Source organism: Bubalus bubalis, chromosome 6 (assembly GCF_019923935.1).
Source record: "Bubalus bubalis isolate 160015118507 breed Murrah chromosome 6, NDDB_SH_1, whole genome shotgun sequence".
In the NCBI taxonomy this organism is placed as follows: domain Eukaryota; kingdom Metazoa; phylum Chordata; class Mammalia; order Artiodactyla; family Bovidae; genus Bubalus; species Bubalus bubalis.
In genome coordinates this window covers 92,395,393-92,415,404 of record NC_059162.1, presented here as the reverse complement: position 1 = coordinate 92,415,404, position 20,012 = coordinate 92,395,393, and the positions used below count along the sequence as shown (strand labels likewise).

Below are 20,012 nucleotides of genomic sequence, written 5' to 3'. Positions count from 1 at the left end.
ACAGCTTAAAGAGAGAGGGAACAAGAGCATGAAGGAAAAACAGAAGCAAAGGCAGTGAACTTGGAGGAGTGGAGAAAGGGAGGAAGGAGAGAATTGGAGGAGGAGGGAGGGAGGGAAAGGACGCTATGGAGAAATGGGAAGACAGGGAGAGGGAGCGGGGAGGACACAGGAAAGGGAGATGGGGGCCAGAGGGCCCCTGATGGAGACAGAGGCCAGGCGCCGCCGAGGTGGCCGGTCTCAAGGTGGCCTGGACAAAGGCTAGGGCTGCCGGGTGGTCTGCGTGGCTGTGTGGGGAGGGCAGTGCGGTCATTGTCTCTGCAGGCCTGTGGGTCTGCACTCTGGGTTCTTCTTAGGGAACCCCTGGGCTAACTCAGCTCCACTGCCCAGAGAGGCTCCCCAGGTGAGAAGTACCATGCCCTCCATCTGACCCTGGTCCTCCTGGGGGTGTGGGGTGAGCAGCAGGTGTGCCTCCTCGCAGGGGCAGGAATCCCCATGCCCTTAGTGCCCCTCTGAGGCCGAGTCCCTGGCACAGGGGCAGAGCTCAGGAGGGGCACGGATGTTTTCTAAATAAAGGAGGCAGAGAGCCCTGGCCAGGGATGGGCTCAGGTCCAGTCTCCCAGCGGGCCCTGCCCTGGGGTACCACCTGCTGCTGTGCACCCTTAGAACTGGAGGGAACCTGAGGTCTCAGGGCATCAGGACAGAGGGTCCCCCTGATGATGCCAGGAGGAGGATCAGAGGCTCCGAGCAGACCCCAGCAGGGGAGAGGAGCAATCCCTGTTCAGGGTCGCTCACGAAAGTTGTGACCTACGGAGCCCCATGGCGACTGGCTCTGGGCCCCCGCCTGGTCTCCAGTCCTGTCCTCTCTCTCTGCCCTTTGTTTCTCCTGCCTTTGTCTCCTTTTCTCCCTCTCTCCATCTCTCTGAAATTAAATGGGATCCAACTGCCGGCTCCCTGTGTGTTCTCCCGCTCACGGCTCGGCCCTTTTCATTATTAATAGAAATATGTTCTCATTGTACAGTTTAATTCTGCTTATCTGGAGTGGATTAAGTGCTCACAATGACAAGCAGTATTGATTCCTGAGCATCCCTTTTGCCACGACCTAATTAGTTCCACAAACCCAGTGGGGGATGGGACGAGGGGGCGAGGGGAGCCTGGGTGGGAGTCAGGAGCCCTGGGTCCCCATCACACATGCCAATGTGATGAATGACATCGGGCCCATAGCTCCGTGTGAGGGGCTTGGACTGGGCTGCCCTCTGGGAGGCTGGGGCCAGGAGAGGAGGAGGGGGCCAGGTCACCCTGAGTCTTCGAGGGGTCAGAGGGGTGAGAGCATGTGCTCTGTGGCCTGAGGCCTGGGTTTGGATCCCAGCTCAACATCTGCTGGCTGTACTGTGAGGACAAGGGACTTCCCTTCACCATCCCTCAGTCTCTGCATCTGTAAAATGGGAGGAACTGTCAGTCTGGCTATGGCAGTAAACATGTGGCCCTTGCAGTCTGGGGCACCTGAGGAGGGTTCCACGCAGGGATGGCACACAAGGCTGTGAGTCGGCTGTCAGGCAAACAAGTCAGGACAGTGCAGTGTCCTGACTTTCCTAAGAGTGGGAGTGATTCCAGCGCCAGCCCTTGACTGAAGGGGAGAACGTGGGCCGTGTGAGAAGGCCCTTGACCTTCACAGGAAGACATGGGTCTCAGGGGCACACCCTCCCCCTCCCTGCCATGCTAGGCTCCTCTTGGGGTGCGGACAGCCAGGAGCCAGTGGCAAGGGAGCCCCAGAGATGGGTCGGCCCTGGACAAGGGCAGCCAGAGCGTCCATCTGGTGTGAATGAGCTGACCCAGGAAGCACACGCAGGCCGGCGCAGACAGCCGTCACAAGCCCCCATGGATTATGGGGCGGGATCAGCCACGCATCACGGGTTCTGCCCCACTTGGTTGGGTGGCCCCTCTGAATCCTAGTTACTGCTCTTCTTGATAAAGAAGAGGTTGACTGGATCTTTGCATCCTGCTTTGCCTAAACTAACCATGCAGTACGAAAGCATGGCATCCTTTTGACCTGGGTTTAGATCCCAGCTGCTCCTCTCACCTAAACTGGGATAGAAAGACCTTCCACGGGGCTGTTTCCCAGAGCACGGGTCGTGTGGGGTGGAGGAGAGCCTTGCACACAGTGGGTGCTCAGTAAGCATGACCTCCTTTGCTTCACTTCACTTCAGCAGTGAAAAGGCAAAAATTTTCCTTGAGGATTTTTTTTTTAAACCAGGTGACCTTCAGGGTGATGTGGTGAGACACAGGACACTGTTCAGACACCAGCACAGGCCCGGACTGTGGGGAGGGAGTGAGGCAGGCAGCGGAGGGCGGCAGCCTTGTAGGAAGGGAACCTTGGTGCGCTTAGAGCTGGCCTCCTCTCCCCATCCTCCCGGGGCTCTGCGTACAAAAGAGGTTCTCCGCACTTCCGTCTTCAGGGGCCCTGCCTCTCTGCCCTTTGCCTGCCGAGGCTGTCCGGGCTCTGTCCCTGGAAGGCCTTGCCTGTTTACCTAAAGCCAGCTTCAGAAGTGAAGTGTGTTTTTCCACCAACCGAGGAGTCAGTGCAGAGAGCAAAGGTCTGGGTCATACTGGAATTCCAATTTCAGTCCCAGCCTTGGTCTGCTTGTCTGCCAGCGGGCAAGAGCTTTTGCCTTTCATTGACGTCCTGGGACCAGTGCTGGTGTCTGCAAGGCCCACAGCACGTGGCGGGACCATGTGACAGGGTTCCCACCGATGGAAGCCAGGGACCAAGCTGGGCTCCGCACCCTGCCCCGTTACACCCTCCTCCACCGCTCTCCTGGTCTCAGCCTCTAGGCTGAATCACATAGCAGCCCCCCAAGTCTCATTTCCACTTTTTAATGTTTTTCTTGTAAAACCAAAAATATAAAACTGGCAGGGGAATGGAAAACAAGTTCTGTACAATTTATATACACGAGGTCTGTGATTTCAAAACCATTGGGGAGACAAGAGGAAAGACACAGTCAAGGGATGTCACAGGTCACGGATCCTGACCGGCACCTCTGAGCGCCTGGCTGGGGCTTAGAGGCTCACTCGTGGCCAGACCCGGCTGCGTTCTGGGGAGCAGTGGCCTGGCTGCTCCGGCTGGCTGCCCCGAAGGTGGGAACAGCCAGCAGGTGGGCAGGGTAGCATCGGCGGTGGAGGGCGGGCAGGTATGGGCGGCATTCAGGTGTCTGTGTAGATGGAGGGGATGTGACTCAGGCAGTGGTCAAAAGCCCCATTGGGAAAGAAGCCGCAGTCCTCGGGGCCGGACACGACGTCCTCAGATGGCTGTGGTGGCAGCGTGGTGGGACACGGGGCCCCGGCCAGGGCCTCGTAGCCTGTGGATGTGGGCGACAGGGTCCAGGCTGGAGAATTCGCACCGATCCACATGTGAGCAAACAGAACACACCCGCCCGTGCTCCCCGGCTCCCACCCACCCCCAGTACACCCTTGGTGAGGCTCACACCTGCCTCTGGTGTACGTGTGTGACATGTGTACTTGAACACACAGCCACACACCTGCACACAAGCACCTTCTTGCGAAATGGCCCAGACTTGCTAATACACAACCATGCACTCACATGTGTGCACACACACAAAGGAGGGGTCACAGGAGGAGGACGTGTGTGCACAGAGAGGGTGTGAATGTCAGCACAAACGCGATGTGGAGCACGTGTGTCAGGGAGTTCCCTACACACACAGGGGGCTCACGCTGCCAGGAAGCCCCCGTGCTGACCCTACACGCACATGCATACACGTGCCCACACAGACTTGCCCCACGAACACGTGCAAAAGGAAGACATGTGCAGACCTGGGAGCATGTGTGTGAGCAGGGACAAGCAGGCTCACATGCAGATGACCCACAGGTTTGTGTGTGCTCAGCTGTGCCTTGGTGCCCATCCCTCCACCCCCTGCTGCACGCCCACAGCTGCCCAAAGGGCCTTGGGACTGGGTACCAGTCTCCCCTTTGGCTGGTGCCCCCCATCCTGCCCAGTCCTTGTAGCTTCCAGCTGGATCTGAGCCCTGAGGCTGATCTGGGAATTTCCGTACCCTGCTTCTGATGCTCTTCCTCCGACCAGGCCCTGTGCTCTGGGCCCGATTCCACCTGGGCTGAGTGCAGCCCGCCCCTCTCCCTGGGTTCTCCATCCCAACATGCGCAAAGCACACAGCACAGGAGTGGGAAGGAGGCAGGCAGGAGAGGCTTACCTGGGGCAGGTAAAGGTGCACTAAGGCCATGATAGCCATTGGGCCGCAGGGGGTTGAAGCCATGGGCCTCCCCCGCCAGTCCGTCCCCACTGGCTGCCTGCTCAGCCGACCGGTAGCACTCACCATAGGGGAAGCAATTCTGGATGGAGTGGAAGCTGCCCTGGTAGCCTGCAGGGGGAGGCGGCAGGGGCTGCATTCAGAGGGAAAATGCCCAGAGAGGGAGGAGGGGGCCGTCCCCGCTGTGCAGCTCAACCTCCCGCACTGGCCTGGGGCCTGGTGGGTGTGAATGGGAGGAGAGAGCCCCAGGCCAGAGGAGGTGCCGGGGGTCCTACCCTGGAGCAGCTGCGCAAAGCACTGTCACGTGGCTGCACCTGCCAACAGTGCTTGGAGGGCAGGGACTCTGGGTCCTCCGTGCCTTTCTAAGATACCCCATCACTCACAGTTCCTCCAAAGAGCCAGCCATCCCCACCCCCAGCCACTGCTACCCACGATGCTCCCTTTGATGCCCGGTGGATGGGACAAACTCTTCTTCACTGCTCATGACAAATTTGCTCCTGGAAGAGACCCCCTCAGTGAGGCAAACCGGGTCACCTGTCTCTCACCTTCTCCCAGTGTGGCCCTCAGTGCCAGCCATGACCCTCGGTGCCAGCCATCATTCCAGGTACCTGACTGCCACCCTGTGGGCCAGTGTCTCCTTCCTCTCATGCAGCCTGAGCAGGAGTCACTGGGTTATCTGCAAAGGGCCCCCTCCATCCCGACCAGAGCTTACCTTGAGGGCTGGGCAGAGGCTGGGGTGGAGGGCTCTGAAAGGGCGGGTAGGGCGGCTTGCTGGGGAGCGTGGGAAAGGGCTGGCCCCCCGGAGAATGGCTCTGGGAGGATGGTGGCAGTGGGGGTGGCCCAAGCCCCTTCAGTGGACTGACCATGGGCGAGAGGAGGCCAGGTCCCAACCTGGAGAGAAGAGAGACAGCCAAGGTTCATAGAGGTTGTCCAAGTTAGTCCCAGACACACAGCACTGTCCTCATGGGTTCTGGTGAGGGCAAGATTAAACAAAGCAACGTAGACACCGCATCAGTATGATGTCAGAAACATTCTTAGCCACTCCATGAATCATCAGCATTATCATCAAGATGAAGGGAAGGAAAACCAGCAGTTAGGCCTGTTGTCCAAGTAGGCCTTTAGTCTCTTGTATGGTGTACGTTTACGGATTTTCTGTCTACATCTCTCGCCATCTCTCCTCCACTTGCATACATCCTGTGATGGGGGACTCACCACCTCCTTTTGTACAGAGCCCGAAGGACGCTCACGTTCTGAAATAAGACCACAGTGGCTAACAGTAGTTAGCCCTGAACCCAGCTGAGCCCCGCCAGGATGTCTAACCAGGCTGCACATCACTGGACACCAGGTCCCTTCCTTGTGCCGCCTTCCTGAGCCCTTGAGGTCTGCTCACACGAACCACAATGACCCTGGGGTCAGGGGGACCGGGCTGAAGGCTCACAGCCTCTGAACTACTTATGTGCAATGACTGCAGAAAGACGGAGAGTGTGGAGGTTCAGAGTCTTTATTTTCTTCTTTGCATTAATGGCTATGTTGGACTGTTCATGTTAGAATACCCCATATACTCACTGTCACAGCTCCATGTAACCTCTCCAGGCTAGCCATGCTGTCCCTGCCCACCGTCTAAGACTCGAGGAAGCATGACAGATCACTGTCTTTCTCAAAACAGAGAAAGGAGATCTGGGGAGAGGCTGGTGGTCTTCACATCTGTGGCTCTGCAGGGCCCCCATCTGTGGCTCTAAATGGGCCTCCCGCTGTCACTGCCCCTGTGATTACACCGCACTGTCTCGTCCCAGTGTCTGGGGCGCACAGCCCTGTGAGTGCACTGAGGGCAGCAGAGGAGGGCTTCCGCATCGGGACCCTGGTCCCCAGGCCAGGATCTGAGACACTGCAGGTACGGGCCAGCCTCCTGAAGTTAATGAAATGATCCTCTTCAAGCCTCCCTGAGTTAACCGCCATTATCACCAGCATTAATATTTCTAAGCCTGTTCTCACGGGGTCATCAAGTGGGTCTACAACTGTGCTCTATAAACTGTGGAGGGTGGTGTACAAGCCATGTGTGCTCAAAACCAGTCCTCCGGGCTGAGGCTGAGCCCAGCGTGGCCAGGAGGGTGGCTCCTCCTCCCTCCAGCCTGCTGCGTGGTACCCTCCCGTCTTATGCCAACCCCATCGTGGCACCCACACTCCAGCTTTTCCCCTACTTCCTGTCCATCCCCTCTGTTGGGATAGACCCCGCGGGGAGGGCCAGGCCTGGCCTTCTCAGTCACTCCCTGTTCAGCACCAGGCCTGGCACACAGCAAACAGCTGATAAACACTAACAAATGGGTTTCTGAATCACTCAACTACAAAATCCAGAGATTAACAACACTGCAGACTTAAGGAGAACCAGATCTGAAGGGGAAAAAACATGCATTTTCAAAGTTTGTTTTTCCTGTCTCAAACCTGCCATAAATTCACATTTGCCACCTTCACAGCCAGTGAAATTAAACAGAACACGACTCTCTCCGAAGTGGACGGGGAGGCTGAGGTTCTACCCCTCTACCTGAACTCTAAAGGAAAAAGGATCGTCTGGAGCGCCTCTTCTGAGTCATGCAAATGATCCCTAAATCAAATATTTTTGCTTCAATTGGAACTTATAAAAATTAATAAAAACCTCACTGGCCTGGCAGACGAGGGCTTCATACCTCGTACATGGCCGGGGAGGAAAAAAAAAAAAAAAAACCCACCCTATTGGGCGTCTTCTCTGAGCCAGGGTAAATAAATTTGGTCATGAAGTCAGGCCCTCTTAGCATATTTTTGAGTGAATCAGATAATTCTGTCAAGCTATTTAACGTCCCAGCAAACCGCCAGGGAGCCACGAGTGGCCTTCCTTGTTGACTTTGGCAGGAAAGGGAGGCTGAAGGCTTTCCCCCCTTCCTCGCCTCTTCTCAGGGGCTGAAAAAAGAAACCCATTCAAGCTGGGCCCGGTCCTGGTGTCAGGCATGTGGGCCCTTCTCTCAGGCAGCCCCGGGGGAGCCTGGGCGCCTGGCTGGTGGGATGGCTTGCCTGTCGCTCCCGCAGGCACGGGTGGCCGGGCGGGCTGGGGGTCCCGTCTCAGTCTTGTCATCACTCTGCCTCTCACTGCAGGAATTCCTGATGGGCACTTACGCAGGCAGCAGGCAGGTGATGAATGAGGCGGAGCAGAGTGCGCAGGCCCGAGTGGGGAAAGGCCTCTGTGGTTTATTTGTCTTTGGTTGGAGATGTCTGGGGGCTGGCTGTGGGTGAGCAGGTGGCCTGAGCCGGTGGGTGGGTGGGTGGGGGAGGGACAGGAGGTTGGTGTCCATGGAGCCTGTACCAGCTGACACACACAATATCAGGCATGTGCACCTGACCCTCACCATTTCCACAGAGAAGGGTATTCTAACGCCCATTTTACAGAAGAGCAAACTAAGGCTGCAGGAAGACTTGATTTTCTGGGTTCCCCTTGGTACTCCATCAGGCTGACTCTTTGTGGCTCTTTGGCATCACAGCCAGACTTCCCTGCTCCATGAACACCTAGGGCACTCCCTGCATGCCCACAGGTTCAGCTCTGACAAGCTCTCCTCTCCCCATGCAGCCAGACTGTCCTCAAGTCCTGCTCACTCCATGGGACTCTCGCCTGCTGGGGGTCCCTCCTCCCTCCCACAGGTGCTGGCTTGGGCTGCCATCCACTCGCTGTGGACACTGCAGTCCAGCCCCACACCGCAAGCTGTATCTTCTCATTCCCAAACCTGACTTGCTCACTGCTCAACACCTTGTAGACAAGTCCTGTCACAGGCCCTGTGGTCTGGCCCTGGTGACCTCTCTCCTGAGGTCACCCCACATGAAGGTGCAGCTTCCAGAACACACTGAGCTCTCACCACACCTGCCCTTCCTCCCAACCTCTCCACTCCTACTTAACCTTGGAGGCCCCGCTTAGCATCACCTCCAGGAAGCCCCCTGACATATTCCCCCACTGCGCTGGGTTCTTCTCTGGCTTTCCACAGCCTCTTCTTTCTTCCCAGAGAGTTACTTGCCCAGTGTGGGAAATCCCTGTAGGTCTATCACAGGGAGCTTCACCAGGGCTGCGGGAATCAGTGGCCCCATACCAGGGCATCAGCAACTGGACACTGAGAGAACAGGTGAGTGAGTAGCAGGAGGAGCCCTGGACAACAAACTGGGTGATGAACTCAGGCCAGTGGCCCCAGGCACAAGCAGGCCAAGGCCAAAGCCAAGGCTTTGACCTTGAGAAGGAAGGACAGGGGAGGAGGAAGGTGATGGGATCAGGCTTCGGGGGACAAGTTTGCTCAAGTCCTGCTGGTGATGAGCAAAAGTAGCAGGAAGGGTAGGGGGAAGGGCTGTGAGGCTTCCCTCTACTCATTTGCAAGAAAAAGATTTCCCAAGTATTCAGTCAGTTCAGTTCAGTTGCTCAGTCGTGTCCGACTCTTTGCGACCCCATGAACCGCAGCACACCAGGCCTCCCTGTCCATTACCAACTCCTGGAGTTCACTCAGACTCAACGTCCATTGAATCAGTGATGCCATCCAGCCATCTCATCCTCTGTTGTCCCCTTCTCCTCCTGTCCCCAATCCCTCCCACCATCAGAGTCTTTTCCAATGAGTCAACTCTTCGCATGAGGTGGCCAAAGTACTGGAGTTTCAGCTTCAGCATCAGTCTTTCCAATGAACACCCAGGACTGATCTCCTTTAGGATGGACTGGTTGGATCTCCTTGCAGTCCAAGGGACTCTCAAGAGTCTTCTCCAACACCACAGTTCAAAAGCATCAATTCTTCAGCGCTCAGCTTTCTTCACAGTCCAACTCTCACATCCATACATGATCACTGGAAAAACCATAGCTCTGACTAGATGGACCTTTTGTTGGCAAGGTAATGTCTCTGCTTTTTTTAATATGCTGTCTAGGTTGGGCATAACTTTCCTTCCAAGGAGTAAGCGTCTTTTAATTTCATGGCTGCAATCACCATCTGCAATGATTTTGGAGCCCCCCAAAATAAAGTCTGACACTGCTTCCACTGTTTCCCCATCTGTTTCCCATGAAGTGATGGGACGAGATGCCATGATCTTCATTTTCTGAATGTTGAGTTTTAAGTCAACTTTTTCACTCTCCTCTTTCACTTTCATCAAGAGGCTTTTTAATTCCTCTTCACTTTATGCCATAAGGGTGGTGTCATCTGCATATCTGAGGTTATTGATATTTCTCCTGGCAATCTTGATTCCAGCTTGTGCTTCTTCCAGTCCAGCATTTCTCATGATGTACTCTGCATAGAAGTTAAATAAGCAGGGTGACAATATACAGCCTTGACGTACTCCTTTTCCTATTTGGAACCAGTCTGTTGTTCCATGTCCAGTTCTAACTGTTGCTTCCTGACCTGCATACAGATTTCTCAAGAGGCAGGTCAGGTGGTCTGGTATTCCTATCTCTTTCAGAATTTTCCACAGTTTATTGTGATCCACACAGTCAAAGGCTTTGGCATACTCAATAAAGCAGAAATAGATGTTTTTCTGGAACTCTCTTGCTTTTTCAATTATCCAGCAGATGTTGGCAATTTGATCTCTGGTTCCTCTACCTTTTCTAAAACCAGCTTGAATATCTGGAAGTTCACAGTTCACATATTGCTGAAGCCAGCAATTAATACATTCTTCATTTCTAGACGATTAAGTGATCACAACGGGAACCACATTGTATGGAGGAAAAGGCCCCCTTCCTGCAGGGGTCCTGCAGTAAAGCTTTCTGGACAGCCCTGGCCAATGGTCACGGCTGCAGGGCCAGAAGTGGGGACAAGGCCTAGGTGGGCATCTATGGAGTGGGCGGTAGGGGCAAATAATCTGCTCACCAAACACACAGTACAAGCCAAAGAGAAGTCAGGGTGAGGCTCCCAAGAAGGCTTGGGTGCAGCAGCCCAGCCCAAAGGGTCTGGGTCAGGGTCGGGGTAGGAGGGATGCAGCACCTTCCCGGGGCCACCCCCATTGGGGAGGCGAGGGGGCATGAGGTGAGGTGCCAGAAAGGCCCGTGATAATATCATCCACCAGCTAGGATGCCTATGAGGCAAGGAGGAAATCGTGCCCAGTGAGTATTTGGTATAGAGCACAGTACACAGTAGGTGCTGCATAAATGCTGGCTACTTTCATTATCAGTAACAACCATTCAGTGTGTGGGACGCCTGCCGCCCATGCAGGTGCCCATCTGCTGTCCCAGAGGAGGACTGGCTTGCTATACATACCCATCCTGGGTGCTCTCAGCCGTGGGCAGAGGGGACAGATGGTGGTGGGAACTGGTGGTGGCGTCCAGTGGGTGGTGCCTGGAAGGGACATCATGCATAGAGGGCAGGATGCTTGCTGCCAGCCCATTATGGGGGGTGATGGAGCCAGGATACATGCCTGCAGGGAAGCAAACAATTATCACTGGACTTCGGCCGCTCCCTAGAGATGGCTGTGGTCACCCCAGGAACTGTATGCCTGCTTATGGAGAGAGAAAGACAAGAAGGGAAACCAGCTTTGTATTCCTAGATGGTTAGGAGGACAGACAGGGGGAGATAATGGCCCCACTGTGTTCTGTTCATGCTGCAGCTGAAGGGTTATGTGCAGGACTGAGGTCCATGCTGAGATCAGAGGTGGACTGACATGGGGCTGTCACAGGTGTGGGGTGGTTGAACCATGTGTGTGTGTGTGTGTGTGTGTATTTACTGGGGCAGAGGCAGATTTGAATGGAGCAACCTGCCTCAAATCTCTGGAGCTGTTCTGGGAAAGAAGGGGCTTGCTCCATGTAGCCCCAGTAGACAGAGACCCTGGGATGAAGGGAAGCTTGAGAGAAGCAGACTGGTACTCTGGGCCTGGCTGTTCCTTCTAACAGGCAGATTTGCGGTAGGGTCACAGGTTGCCCTTGGAGAAAATGAACTGGCCGTCCCCAGAGGTGTGTGAGGAGAGCTTGGATGTCTGCCGTGAGGGGTTCCAGAGACAGGATGGCTGTGCTAGCCGGATGGCAGGTTGGCCTGGGAGACCTGGGAAAAGGGATGCCACAGACGGTTGTGTAGGATGTACACTGTACAAGGGTGTCGACTGAGCACAGGTGTCAGCCGTGCTCGAGTCTCAGACTCTAAACCTTTGGAAGATGCCTGCAAGTGGGACCACCTTTTACTCCCAAAGGTCTTTCCCTTGTTAAGAAGACAGGTCGGATAATGAATCAAATGGGGGACACACGTTGCCCAGGACAGGGGGGTCAACGTGTATCATGACTGACACATGTCAGTCACATGTTGCTCCAGGGACCCCACTGAGGGCCTGAGAGTAGTGACCAAGGCCAGCGCTTCCCAAAGACCTTCACAAGGAGCCTGAATTAGAGAGGAGGACAAGCCCCTCGTCTGGGACTGGAGCCTGAGGAGGTCACAGCAAGGGTCGCAATTTTTTGATGTTCCCTATTTTATCTGAAACAAATGGGGCCAATTTTGCACCCCTCTTTAATCTGCCACGTTTACTGATTTTCATAGAAATTGACATCATTTTCCCAGAAATCAATTCAAGTTGATGCCCTGGGAGGACTCTGTGGACCTGGGGACCGGGCCCTGAGCTGCACTGAGGCTGCATGAGGTATTCAGCCGTTAAATTCTGAGTGTCACTCTGGTCATCCTGGATCCACACTCAGTGCTCTCAGCACCTCATGAGGACCACTGGAAAACAGACCACACTCTTTTCAGGGGTGGGGGTCAAGGAGGAACTTTTCCTTTCTCAGGTGGTTGGGGTTCCAAGGCTAGCCCACCCCAGGCCTGCGAGTCAGGGGACTACTACCAGGAATTGAGCAGGACAAGGGCAGGGATTGCAAGCTCAGTGCCTTAGGTGGCACAGCAGGGAAGCAGAATAAGTGGCCTGGCAGGGGATAATGACAGGAAGTGGTGGGACTACGGCATCGCAGTGTGTAGACCAAGCAGTCTGCAGCCCTGGCCTAGAGTTAGAGCTATAGACATTCAATGGAAGGGTTATATTCGGTGAAACTCTACTCTTACAATAAATGCGTTATTATTGACAACAATTCATTAAGAATATACTATACGTCAAGGTCTTTCCCCACACCATCAAGTTCAAGCATCTCAACAACTGTCAACTGGGGAGATAACATGATCTCATTTTAAGATGACGTCTTAAGAACTTCAGTAATTTGCCAAAAGTCATGCAATGGGCAGCTAATCAGTCCTCCCAAATGACACCAAGAGAAAGTTCATTTAAAGTTAGGGTCCGGCTCAGGCGCTGGCCCGTCAGGCGAGGGGCCTCTGGCGCAGGCTTCGCTGCCAGGCTGTGAGACCCAGGCTCTGAATGGGCTCTTGGGGGCCCTCTGCCTCTCAGCCCCAGTCCCTCCCGGCCCGTCTCGGGGATCTCGGCTCCCACGGACACCACCACCCACCCATCCATCTGCCTCCTCCCTCAGCCGCACACCCCTCCCAGCTTGGGCAGGAAGGCGCGGGAGGAGGGGCTTCTGCAGACGGGGCCTGACTCAGCGCTGCTCCTGCCTCGCTCCACTCTCCACTCTCTGTAGCACCTCCTCGCCTGCCATCTTGAACCAATCTGGGGGCCTGACAGTTGGGAAGGCCTAGAATCCTGATAAATCCTGCTCCCTTTCCCTCAGCCGTGCTGACCTCATGCTTCTCACGTCCTCACTGCCCATCTCGTTACCTGGGGCGGCTTGAAGGAGGCCTGCCGGGGAAATTCCTGAGGGTTTCCTGTGAGGAGAGCTGGTCCTTCCTGATGAGGGGCAAGCTAGGGGGAGCTTCATATAGTCAGACAGGGAAGACTGAAGGCCGCTCTCACCAGGCCCTCCCCAACCTCACCCCTCTGTTCTGGACTCTTCTGTCCACACTTTCCCCTGCCTTTGCCCGGCCCCGGTCCAGATGCCTCCCTGTCCAGCCCCCTGAGGGTAAATATATGGTGGGCGACTTAGTGTGTGAACCAGGCACGTTGAACGTGCGGACATACAGTGGGCAGGAAGGAGGGAACCACCGTTATCATAAGGAGCAGGCCGGCCCGTCCGGTTTCTCCCCAGAACGCACCACTTCAGGCTGTAAATCAGCGTCATCAATCATCAGCCGTGAGCGCTTAACCTCTGGCCCTAACATCTGTTCCCAACTGTGCCTGAGGCATCCGCTGCGGGGTCTGCAGGAGAACCTGACGGCCCCAGGGGGACCCAGGGCTCCTGAGCTTGCCTGGCTGGCCCTTTTCTCCCCGCTGTGCTGGAAGTAACTCAAGGACAGGGGCCCGCACAGAATCTGGAGCACAATAGGTGCTCAGTATGGCAGGGTGGGGCAGAGGGTCCTGGCGGGTTACAGTGAGTGGGGTCGCAAGGAGTCAGACACAACTGAGCGCACACACACACACGCACGCACACACACACACGCACGCACACGCACACGCGCGCGCGCGCACACACACACACACACACGCACACGCGTGCACACACACACATGCACACACCCACACGCACCATGGCAAAGGCAGCAGACAGCTTGTTAAGGGCATGGCCTGCAGCCAAATGGTCTGGATTCAAATTGGCCTCTGCCATTTACTAGTTGTGGAACCTCAGCAAAAAGTTACTTAAGCTCGCAAGGCTTCAGTTTCCTTGTCTGGAAGAGAAAGTGCATGCTAGTATGTACTTTATGAAGCTGACATGAGGATTATGTTAGTTAACACATACATGCACAGTCCCTAGAACAGCTCCTGGCATATATTCAATAAACGATGGCTTTTGCATTATCATGAGATGGATGAGTAAACAGCTACTCTTCTCCTTCACCGTGAGCAACAATAATGATAAAATTCTCCATCACATTGGTTTTATATAAGTGATCATGTCCACAATCACATGTGCTGTCACAGCAGACTGCTGGGGAGGGGTGGGGAGCTCAGGCTCAAGCAGCGGAGACGCTGCTGACCCACTGCTACAGCAGGCCTGGGCAGGCCTGGTGTTACCCCAGTGCCCCTCCCATCCACGATGCCGCCTCAGTGACTCTGTTTCTCATCTGCAGCATGGGCTCACTGGGGACTGGATGAAATGATGTTGTAAAGTGACCAGCCCCAGAAGGTGCTCAAGAGATGTTACTGGTCCTGACTGCTCTCCCCGGGACAAGCCCTGGGCTAGTACCTGGGAGAACAGGCTTCCAAATGGGATCTGTTGCTGACCTTCCTGGATGACCTTAGGCCAGTCTTTTTCCTGCCCAGACCTGAGTCTTCCCATGGTGGAAACGATGCAGCTGTAGGACCTCTGCCCCTCTGTCCCAGGGCAGCCATTGTTAACCAGTCCCAGCCCTCTTTCCTGCTAAGCCTCAGAAGCCTTCTCAACACAGAGCTCCAGCCCCAGGCAGCTGGCGTTTGAGACACAAACCTTCATCCCTAGATTGGGTCAACTCTAGGGCCTCTTCCCTACTAGGGTCCCTCTATTTTAGCAACTCTGACCCTATGAGCTGTAGCCATGGCAGAAGGGACCCCTAGTTGGAGGCAGGTGGGTATGGTCCCTCCTCCATGGACCCATCCTCCTGGGGTGTCCTTATCCTGTGGATCTGTCTGAGCACAGACCCTACGAAGGGCTACCTAGAGAAGGGGAAAATACCTTCTTTTCCCAAGGCTATTTGGTAAGTGCTTTGATGGAGTTTTAAATATGCTACAACTTTAAGGCTGAGGGGGAAGAATTTTAAAAAACTAGAAAATAAAAAATGTTTAAAATAGTTGGGGTAATTCAAGAAATCCCAGAGGACGGGAAAAGCTTTCTGCTCTGATACTGTGGTTTCTTCGGGGGGTGGGGAAAGGGGCAGAGCACAAGAATTGTCAGCTGGAATCCACAGGCTACACTGCCCTTTGCTGGGCTGGGTTCCCAAGAAGCCAGGAATTCCTGCCGGGGCCTGAGACCTGCCCCGTGGCCCACGGCTGCTGGGAGGGGCAGACACGCTGCCTCAGCTGCACTGGAGGCTCTGAGCATCTAGATAGATGGGTGGCAGGGTCCCAGGGGTCTGGGGGGGGGCCCTATCTTATGATGAGCTGGAAGCAATTACAGCCAAGCTGCCCATCCTCTCAGAGCTTCGGTTTTCTCTTCTGAAGCAAGGAATCGTGGTGGGGAGTACATGGGACTTTAAGTTGAGGCCCAGGCATGAATCCTGAGGTGGGTCCTGAAGAAAGTGCAGGACCCGTCATAGTGAAGTTGCAGGGAGTGGAGGCTGGCAAGGTGTGTACCATGGTTCCCAGGCGAGAGGGAGCCCAGTGTGTTCAGGGAACCGCATCCAATGTGCCAAGGTTGGGGCAGGAGGCCATCAGGAATGCCTAGGCCCCAGGAGGCCTGGGCGGAGCCTGGGCTTCATCCCACAGGCAATGGTGAGTCACAGAGGAGTGGGTATGAAGGAACGTACACCTGGGGAGATAAGCTGCCTGGGCAATGAAGTTCCAAGGAGTGGGCACCTCCAGCAGGTCGTGCCCACATGGCCCCTGTTGCCCATGGAGCACGGCTGTCTGCCTGCAGGGCTGGGTGCAGAAAGGGCCCCCCCGGCCCTGCCTCCCCGCTTGCCTACCTGGGAGCAGTTCCTGGCCTAGGGCGTGGCCACCCTTCCCGTCGCTGGCAGCCAGCTGTGTGGACGTGTGGAGCTGCTGCAGGGCCAGACACTCGGTCAGGATGTCAGCCTCAGCGTCAGGGCCCGTGTGCAGCTGGGGAGTGAGCAGAGGGAGAGAGAGGGTTAGCACGAGACCACCTGCCCACTAGCAAGTCTCACTCTAGGGAACAGGGCAGGAAGGACGGTGGCTCCAGGGCACGACCCCTCCTTCACTGACCCTCGGTTTCCTCAGCTGTCAAATGGAGCTAATTGTGGACACGGTGAGAGTGGCGTTAGTTCAGGGCTGAGAAGCAGATGCTCAGGCGAGATCGAGCATGCAGTGATTTTAATAGGTGAGGGAGAGCTGGGCGTGCTGGCAAAGCCACCAGACAGAAGGAAGAAGAGGGAGAGAGGAAGTTGGTGGGAGCTTCCCAGACTGGGAGCCCAGGGACCAGGGAGTCCTCAGGGCACCTAAGTCTGCTGGAAGTAGGTGGGGTCCCAAGTCTCCCAGGAAGGGGTCTGGCTTCACATCCTTGCAGGGCCTGCCAGGCTCTGTCACTAGCTGGGAGCCCCCGCCAGGGGCGTGGCCTTGGCACAGATGTCAGGAGCGCATCAAAGTGCAGCAGCTGGGCCTCCAGGAGGCTGGAGGTCTGTGGGGCTGGTTCTTGGGCCACGGCTGGGCTGTCAGACACCGGGGGAGTAGGACACAGCGAATGTGCAGTAAGTGTCTTTCCCTCCTTCCTCCCCACTCCCATCTCTCTTCCTTCCTGGCACAAAATGCAGCAGAAACAGTCCAGGGCTGGGGACAGAAGACCTGGACCCAAATCCTGCTCCATTTCTTCTTACTCCCTCTGTGACACTGGACAAATAACCTCTCTGACTCTCCTTTCCCCTGCCGTACTGGCCAGGCTGCTGAGAGGGGAGACGAGAGGACAGGTGTGAACAATGGTTGAAGGTGCTGGGTCAAGGGCTGGCTCACCCCACTGGCCGAGCCCCCACGGTCACGTGACGGTGGGCCCGCTGAGCCGGCACCTGGCGTTGAGGGTGTCAGCTAACAGCACACTGGGGCTGGCAAGTCTTTGGCCAATCGTCCTCAGCTATCCCTAAATATAGACTTGAGCTTGACTCCTCAGAACATCTTCACATCTCCAATTGGGACCAGACGGGCACAGCGGTCCTCAAGTGATGAGGGGGGTGTGCACTGGGATGGGAAGGGTTCCTTCTCCCAGGGAAATCCCAAAGCTGACCATCAGAGTCCTGAAGATTGACTCGTCCAGATTCTCATTTTAACTGGGACAAAACCAACCCAGAGAAGGCAAGAGCTTCGTTGCATGCCACACAGCAGCTGGGAGTTAGCCCGAGGGTTTTTCCACCCCCAGGCCAGCCGGGCCAGCACCCAGGCCCGGGGAAGGCATGCCTAGCCTCCAGAAGGGCTCTCGGCTCCCTGACCCAGCAGCTGTTTTCCATGTAAATTAAGTTTCTGGCAAAAGAGGGCCAAGGCATGTTCTTGCAGACCGCAATGTCGATCGGATTAGGAGCAGCGGGAGAGGAGAATTAAGGAAGAAAAGCATTTCTAATTCTCTCTGAAACGCAGCAGGGCTGCCAAGGAGCTGTCATAATACAAGGGTCGCTTTACCCAGAAAGATACATCATCCCCGATGGCTTTTAATGGATGCTTATTGTTGGGAAGTTTGCAGATCTGCGGCCCCAGGTCCCAGGGGCTCAGTGCGAGCCAAGCACGGGGCCTGGGAAAACCAGGGCAGGATTCTGGTCCTTGGGCATCAGTCTGCTTTGGGACAGAAGCCTCCCTGGCGTGGAGCCCGGGCCGTTCCCTGTCCCTGCCCAGGCTCCTCAACCTGAAAGCAGTGGAGAGAGCTCGTGCCCTGGAAGCAGATGGGTCTGGCTCTGTCCCTCCCACACCACACAACCCTGGGCATACTTGTTACCTCTTTGAGCCTCAGTTTCCACATCTCTAAAATGGGGAGGAATCTCCCACTTCCTAAGATTATGGTGAGGACGTCTATGGGGTCGCTCAGAGTCAGACACGACTGAAGCGACTTAGCAGCAGCAGCAGCAGAGATACAGCCTGTGAAGCACCAGATTCATCCCTCCCTCCTCAGGGTGAATGTGGTTGTGCTGTGTTCACCGCAAGCTGACAGCACATGCTGTGACCATGCTCCTCCTCTGCTCTGCAGCTTCCAGGGGGCTCCCGAGCCAAGCTGTCCCCTCTCCATTTTCTTTGCCACTGAGGTCTGCTTGCTCCTAGCAGCCCATCTCTGCATACCCCTATCCCATGGACTATACAGCAGTTGACTTCTCCAGCCTCTAGGCCTTTTTCTGCCCTATTTACACTGTATCCACAGTTCTGAGAACACTGCTTGGAGAACAGGAGCTGCTCCTGAATCCTGCTAAACAAATTAATGGCTCTTCCCGCTCTGTCCTCCTCTGTCACACTGATGGCCCAAGATTGGCCTCTGGTGTTTCTCTCCGCCCGACACACACCCCCTGGCACTCCAGCACCTGTGGCCCCACTGGTCCTCGGGAGATGTGGCTTCAACCCGGCCAGGTAAGGTCCTGCCCAGAGTTGCAGTCCTGTCCCTCCAACCGCACTGGGTCCCTCAGCCACTCACACACCTCCTGTCCAGAACAGAACCCGCTGCTTTTTCCTGCAAGCCTACTTCTTTCTCAGATTCTCTATCCTGGTGAAGGGGACCACCATCCATGCATCCTGCTCCCCCAACCTCTGACATTGATGATCTTCCTGCCAGGCACCCCCAACCCAGCCAAGCAGTCACCAAGCCCAGTCCCTCTTTCTCCCCTCCCCCCCTGCCCCAGGTCAGCCCCCACCGCCACCCCCCATGTCTCTCCTGCCCCCAGAAGTGGCCTCCTTGTCTCAAATTTCCCTCTAACCACCTCGACCCATTCTCTACACAGCCCCCAGTGCCACCTTTCAGGGTGATGTGTCCAATCTCTGCCTACAACCCCTCGATGGAACCCCCCATCCTCAGGACAGCCCTGCCGCCTCCGCAGGGGCATCCTGTCACCCCACCCCAACAGCCTCCCCTCCGTGCCTCGCTGCTCAACCCGGAGTCAGGCAGGGACTGCGTGAGGCTGGCCCTCAGACAGTTTCAAGCTTCTGTCACTCTCTGGGGCCCCATCTTCACAGGCCCAGTGCTTACTCCTTCTTTAAGACTTAATGACAACACCTCCTGACTTCTGTTCGGAACTTTTACTTTGGGTCAAGTACTGGTCAAAAACCCTTGACATAGGTTTCCTTGTTTAATCCTCATGACAACCCTTAAAGGCAAGTCCTCTATGCCCCATCTGACAGCTGAGGACATGAAGGACAAGGCACTAAGACACGTGCCCAAGACCACGGTGCCAGTAGCCATGAGCCTGCACACCACTGCCCCAGCCCCAGCGCCATGTCGCTTCTTCCATGACCCTCCAGCTCCCTCACATAGGCCCCAGCCCCATGTCGCTTCTTGCATGACCCTCCAGCTCCCCCTGATAGGCCCCAGCCCCATGTCGCTTCTTCCATGACCCTCCAGCTCCCCCCTCCCCAGATAGGCCCCAGCCCCATGTCGCTTCTTCCATGACCCTCCAGCTCCCCCCTCCCCAGATAGGCCCCAGCCCCATGTCACTTCTTCCATGACCCTCCAGCTCCCCCCTGATAGGCCCCAGCCCCATGTCACTTCTTGCATGACCCTCCAGCTCCCCCCCATAGGCCCCAGCCCCATGTCGCTTCTTCCATGACCCTCCAGCTCCCCCCGATAGGCCCCAGCCCCATGTCGCTTCTTCCATGACCCTCCAGCTGCCCCCCATAGGCCCCAGCCCCATGTCGCTTCTTGCATGACCCTCCAGCTCCTCCCCGATAGGCCCCAGCCTTGTGTCGCTTCTTCCATGACCCTCCAGCTCCGCCCCCTGATAGGCCCCAGCCCCATGTCACTTCTTCCATGACCCTCCAGCTCCCCCTTCATAGGCCCCAGCCCTTTTCCAGCTCTCTGATAGTTTTCTGCACACATCTATTGCGGTCTGTGTCATATTGTGTCGACTTATCCCTTCATGTGTGTCTGTCTCTCACTGCCAGGTCCCCACTGAAGGTAAGGACCATGGTTTTTATTTTTGCATCCTGAATGCTGGGGACATCAAATGTTTATAAACGAGG

General features: G+C 55.9%; 1 protein-coding gene across 1 annotated transcript in view; it reads right to left on the bottom strand.

Moving 5' to 3' along the window:
• Nucleotides 1-2,643: 2,643 nt before the first annotated feature.
• GLIS1 (GLIS family zinc finger 1) overlaps nt 2,644-20,012 on the bottom strand; it is a 264,590-nt gene continuing 247,221 nt past the window's right edge. Inside the window, exons 7-11 of the mRNA XM_025288700.2 lie at nt 15,827-15,959; nt 10,511-10,667; nt 4,990-5,168; nt 4,221-4,388; nt 2,644-3,353 (exon numbers count right to left, since the gene is read on the bottom strand). Coding sequence (XP_025144485.1) covers nt 3,199-3,353; nt 4,221-4,388; nt 4,990-5,168; nt 10,511-10,667; nt 15,827-15,959 — 792 coding nt within the window. The 3' untranslated portion in view covers nt 2,644-3,198. The remainder of the gene's footprint in view (nt 3,354-4,220; nt 4,389-4,989; nt 5,169-10,510; nt 10,668-15,826; nt 15,960-20,012) is intronic.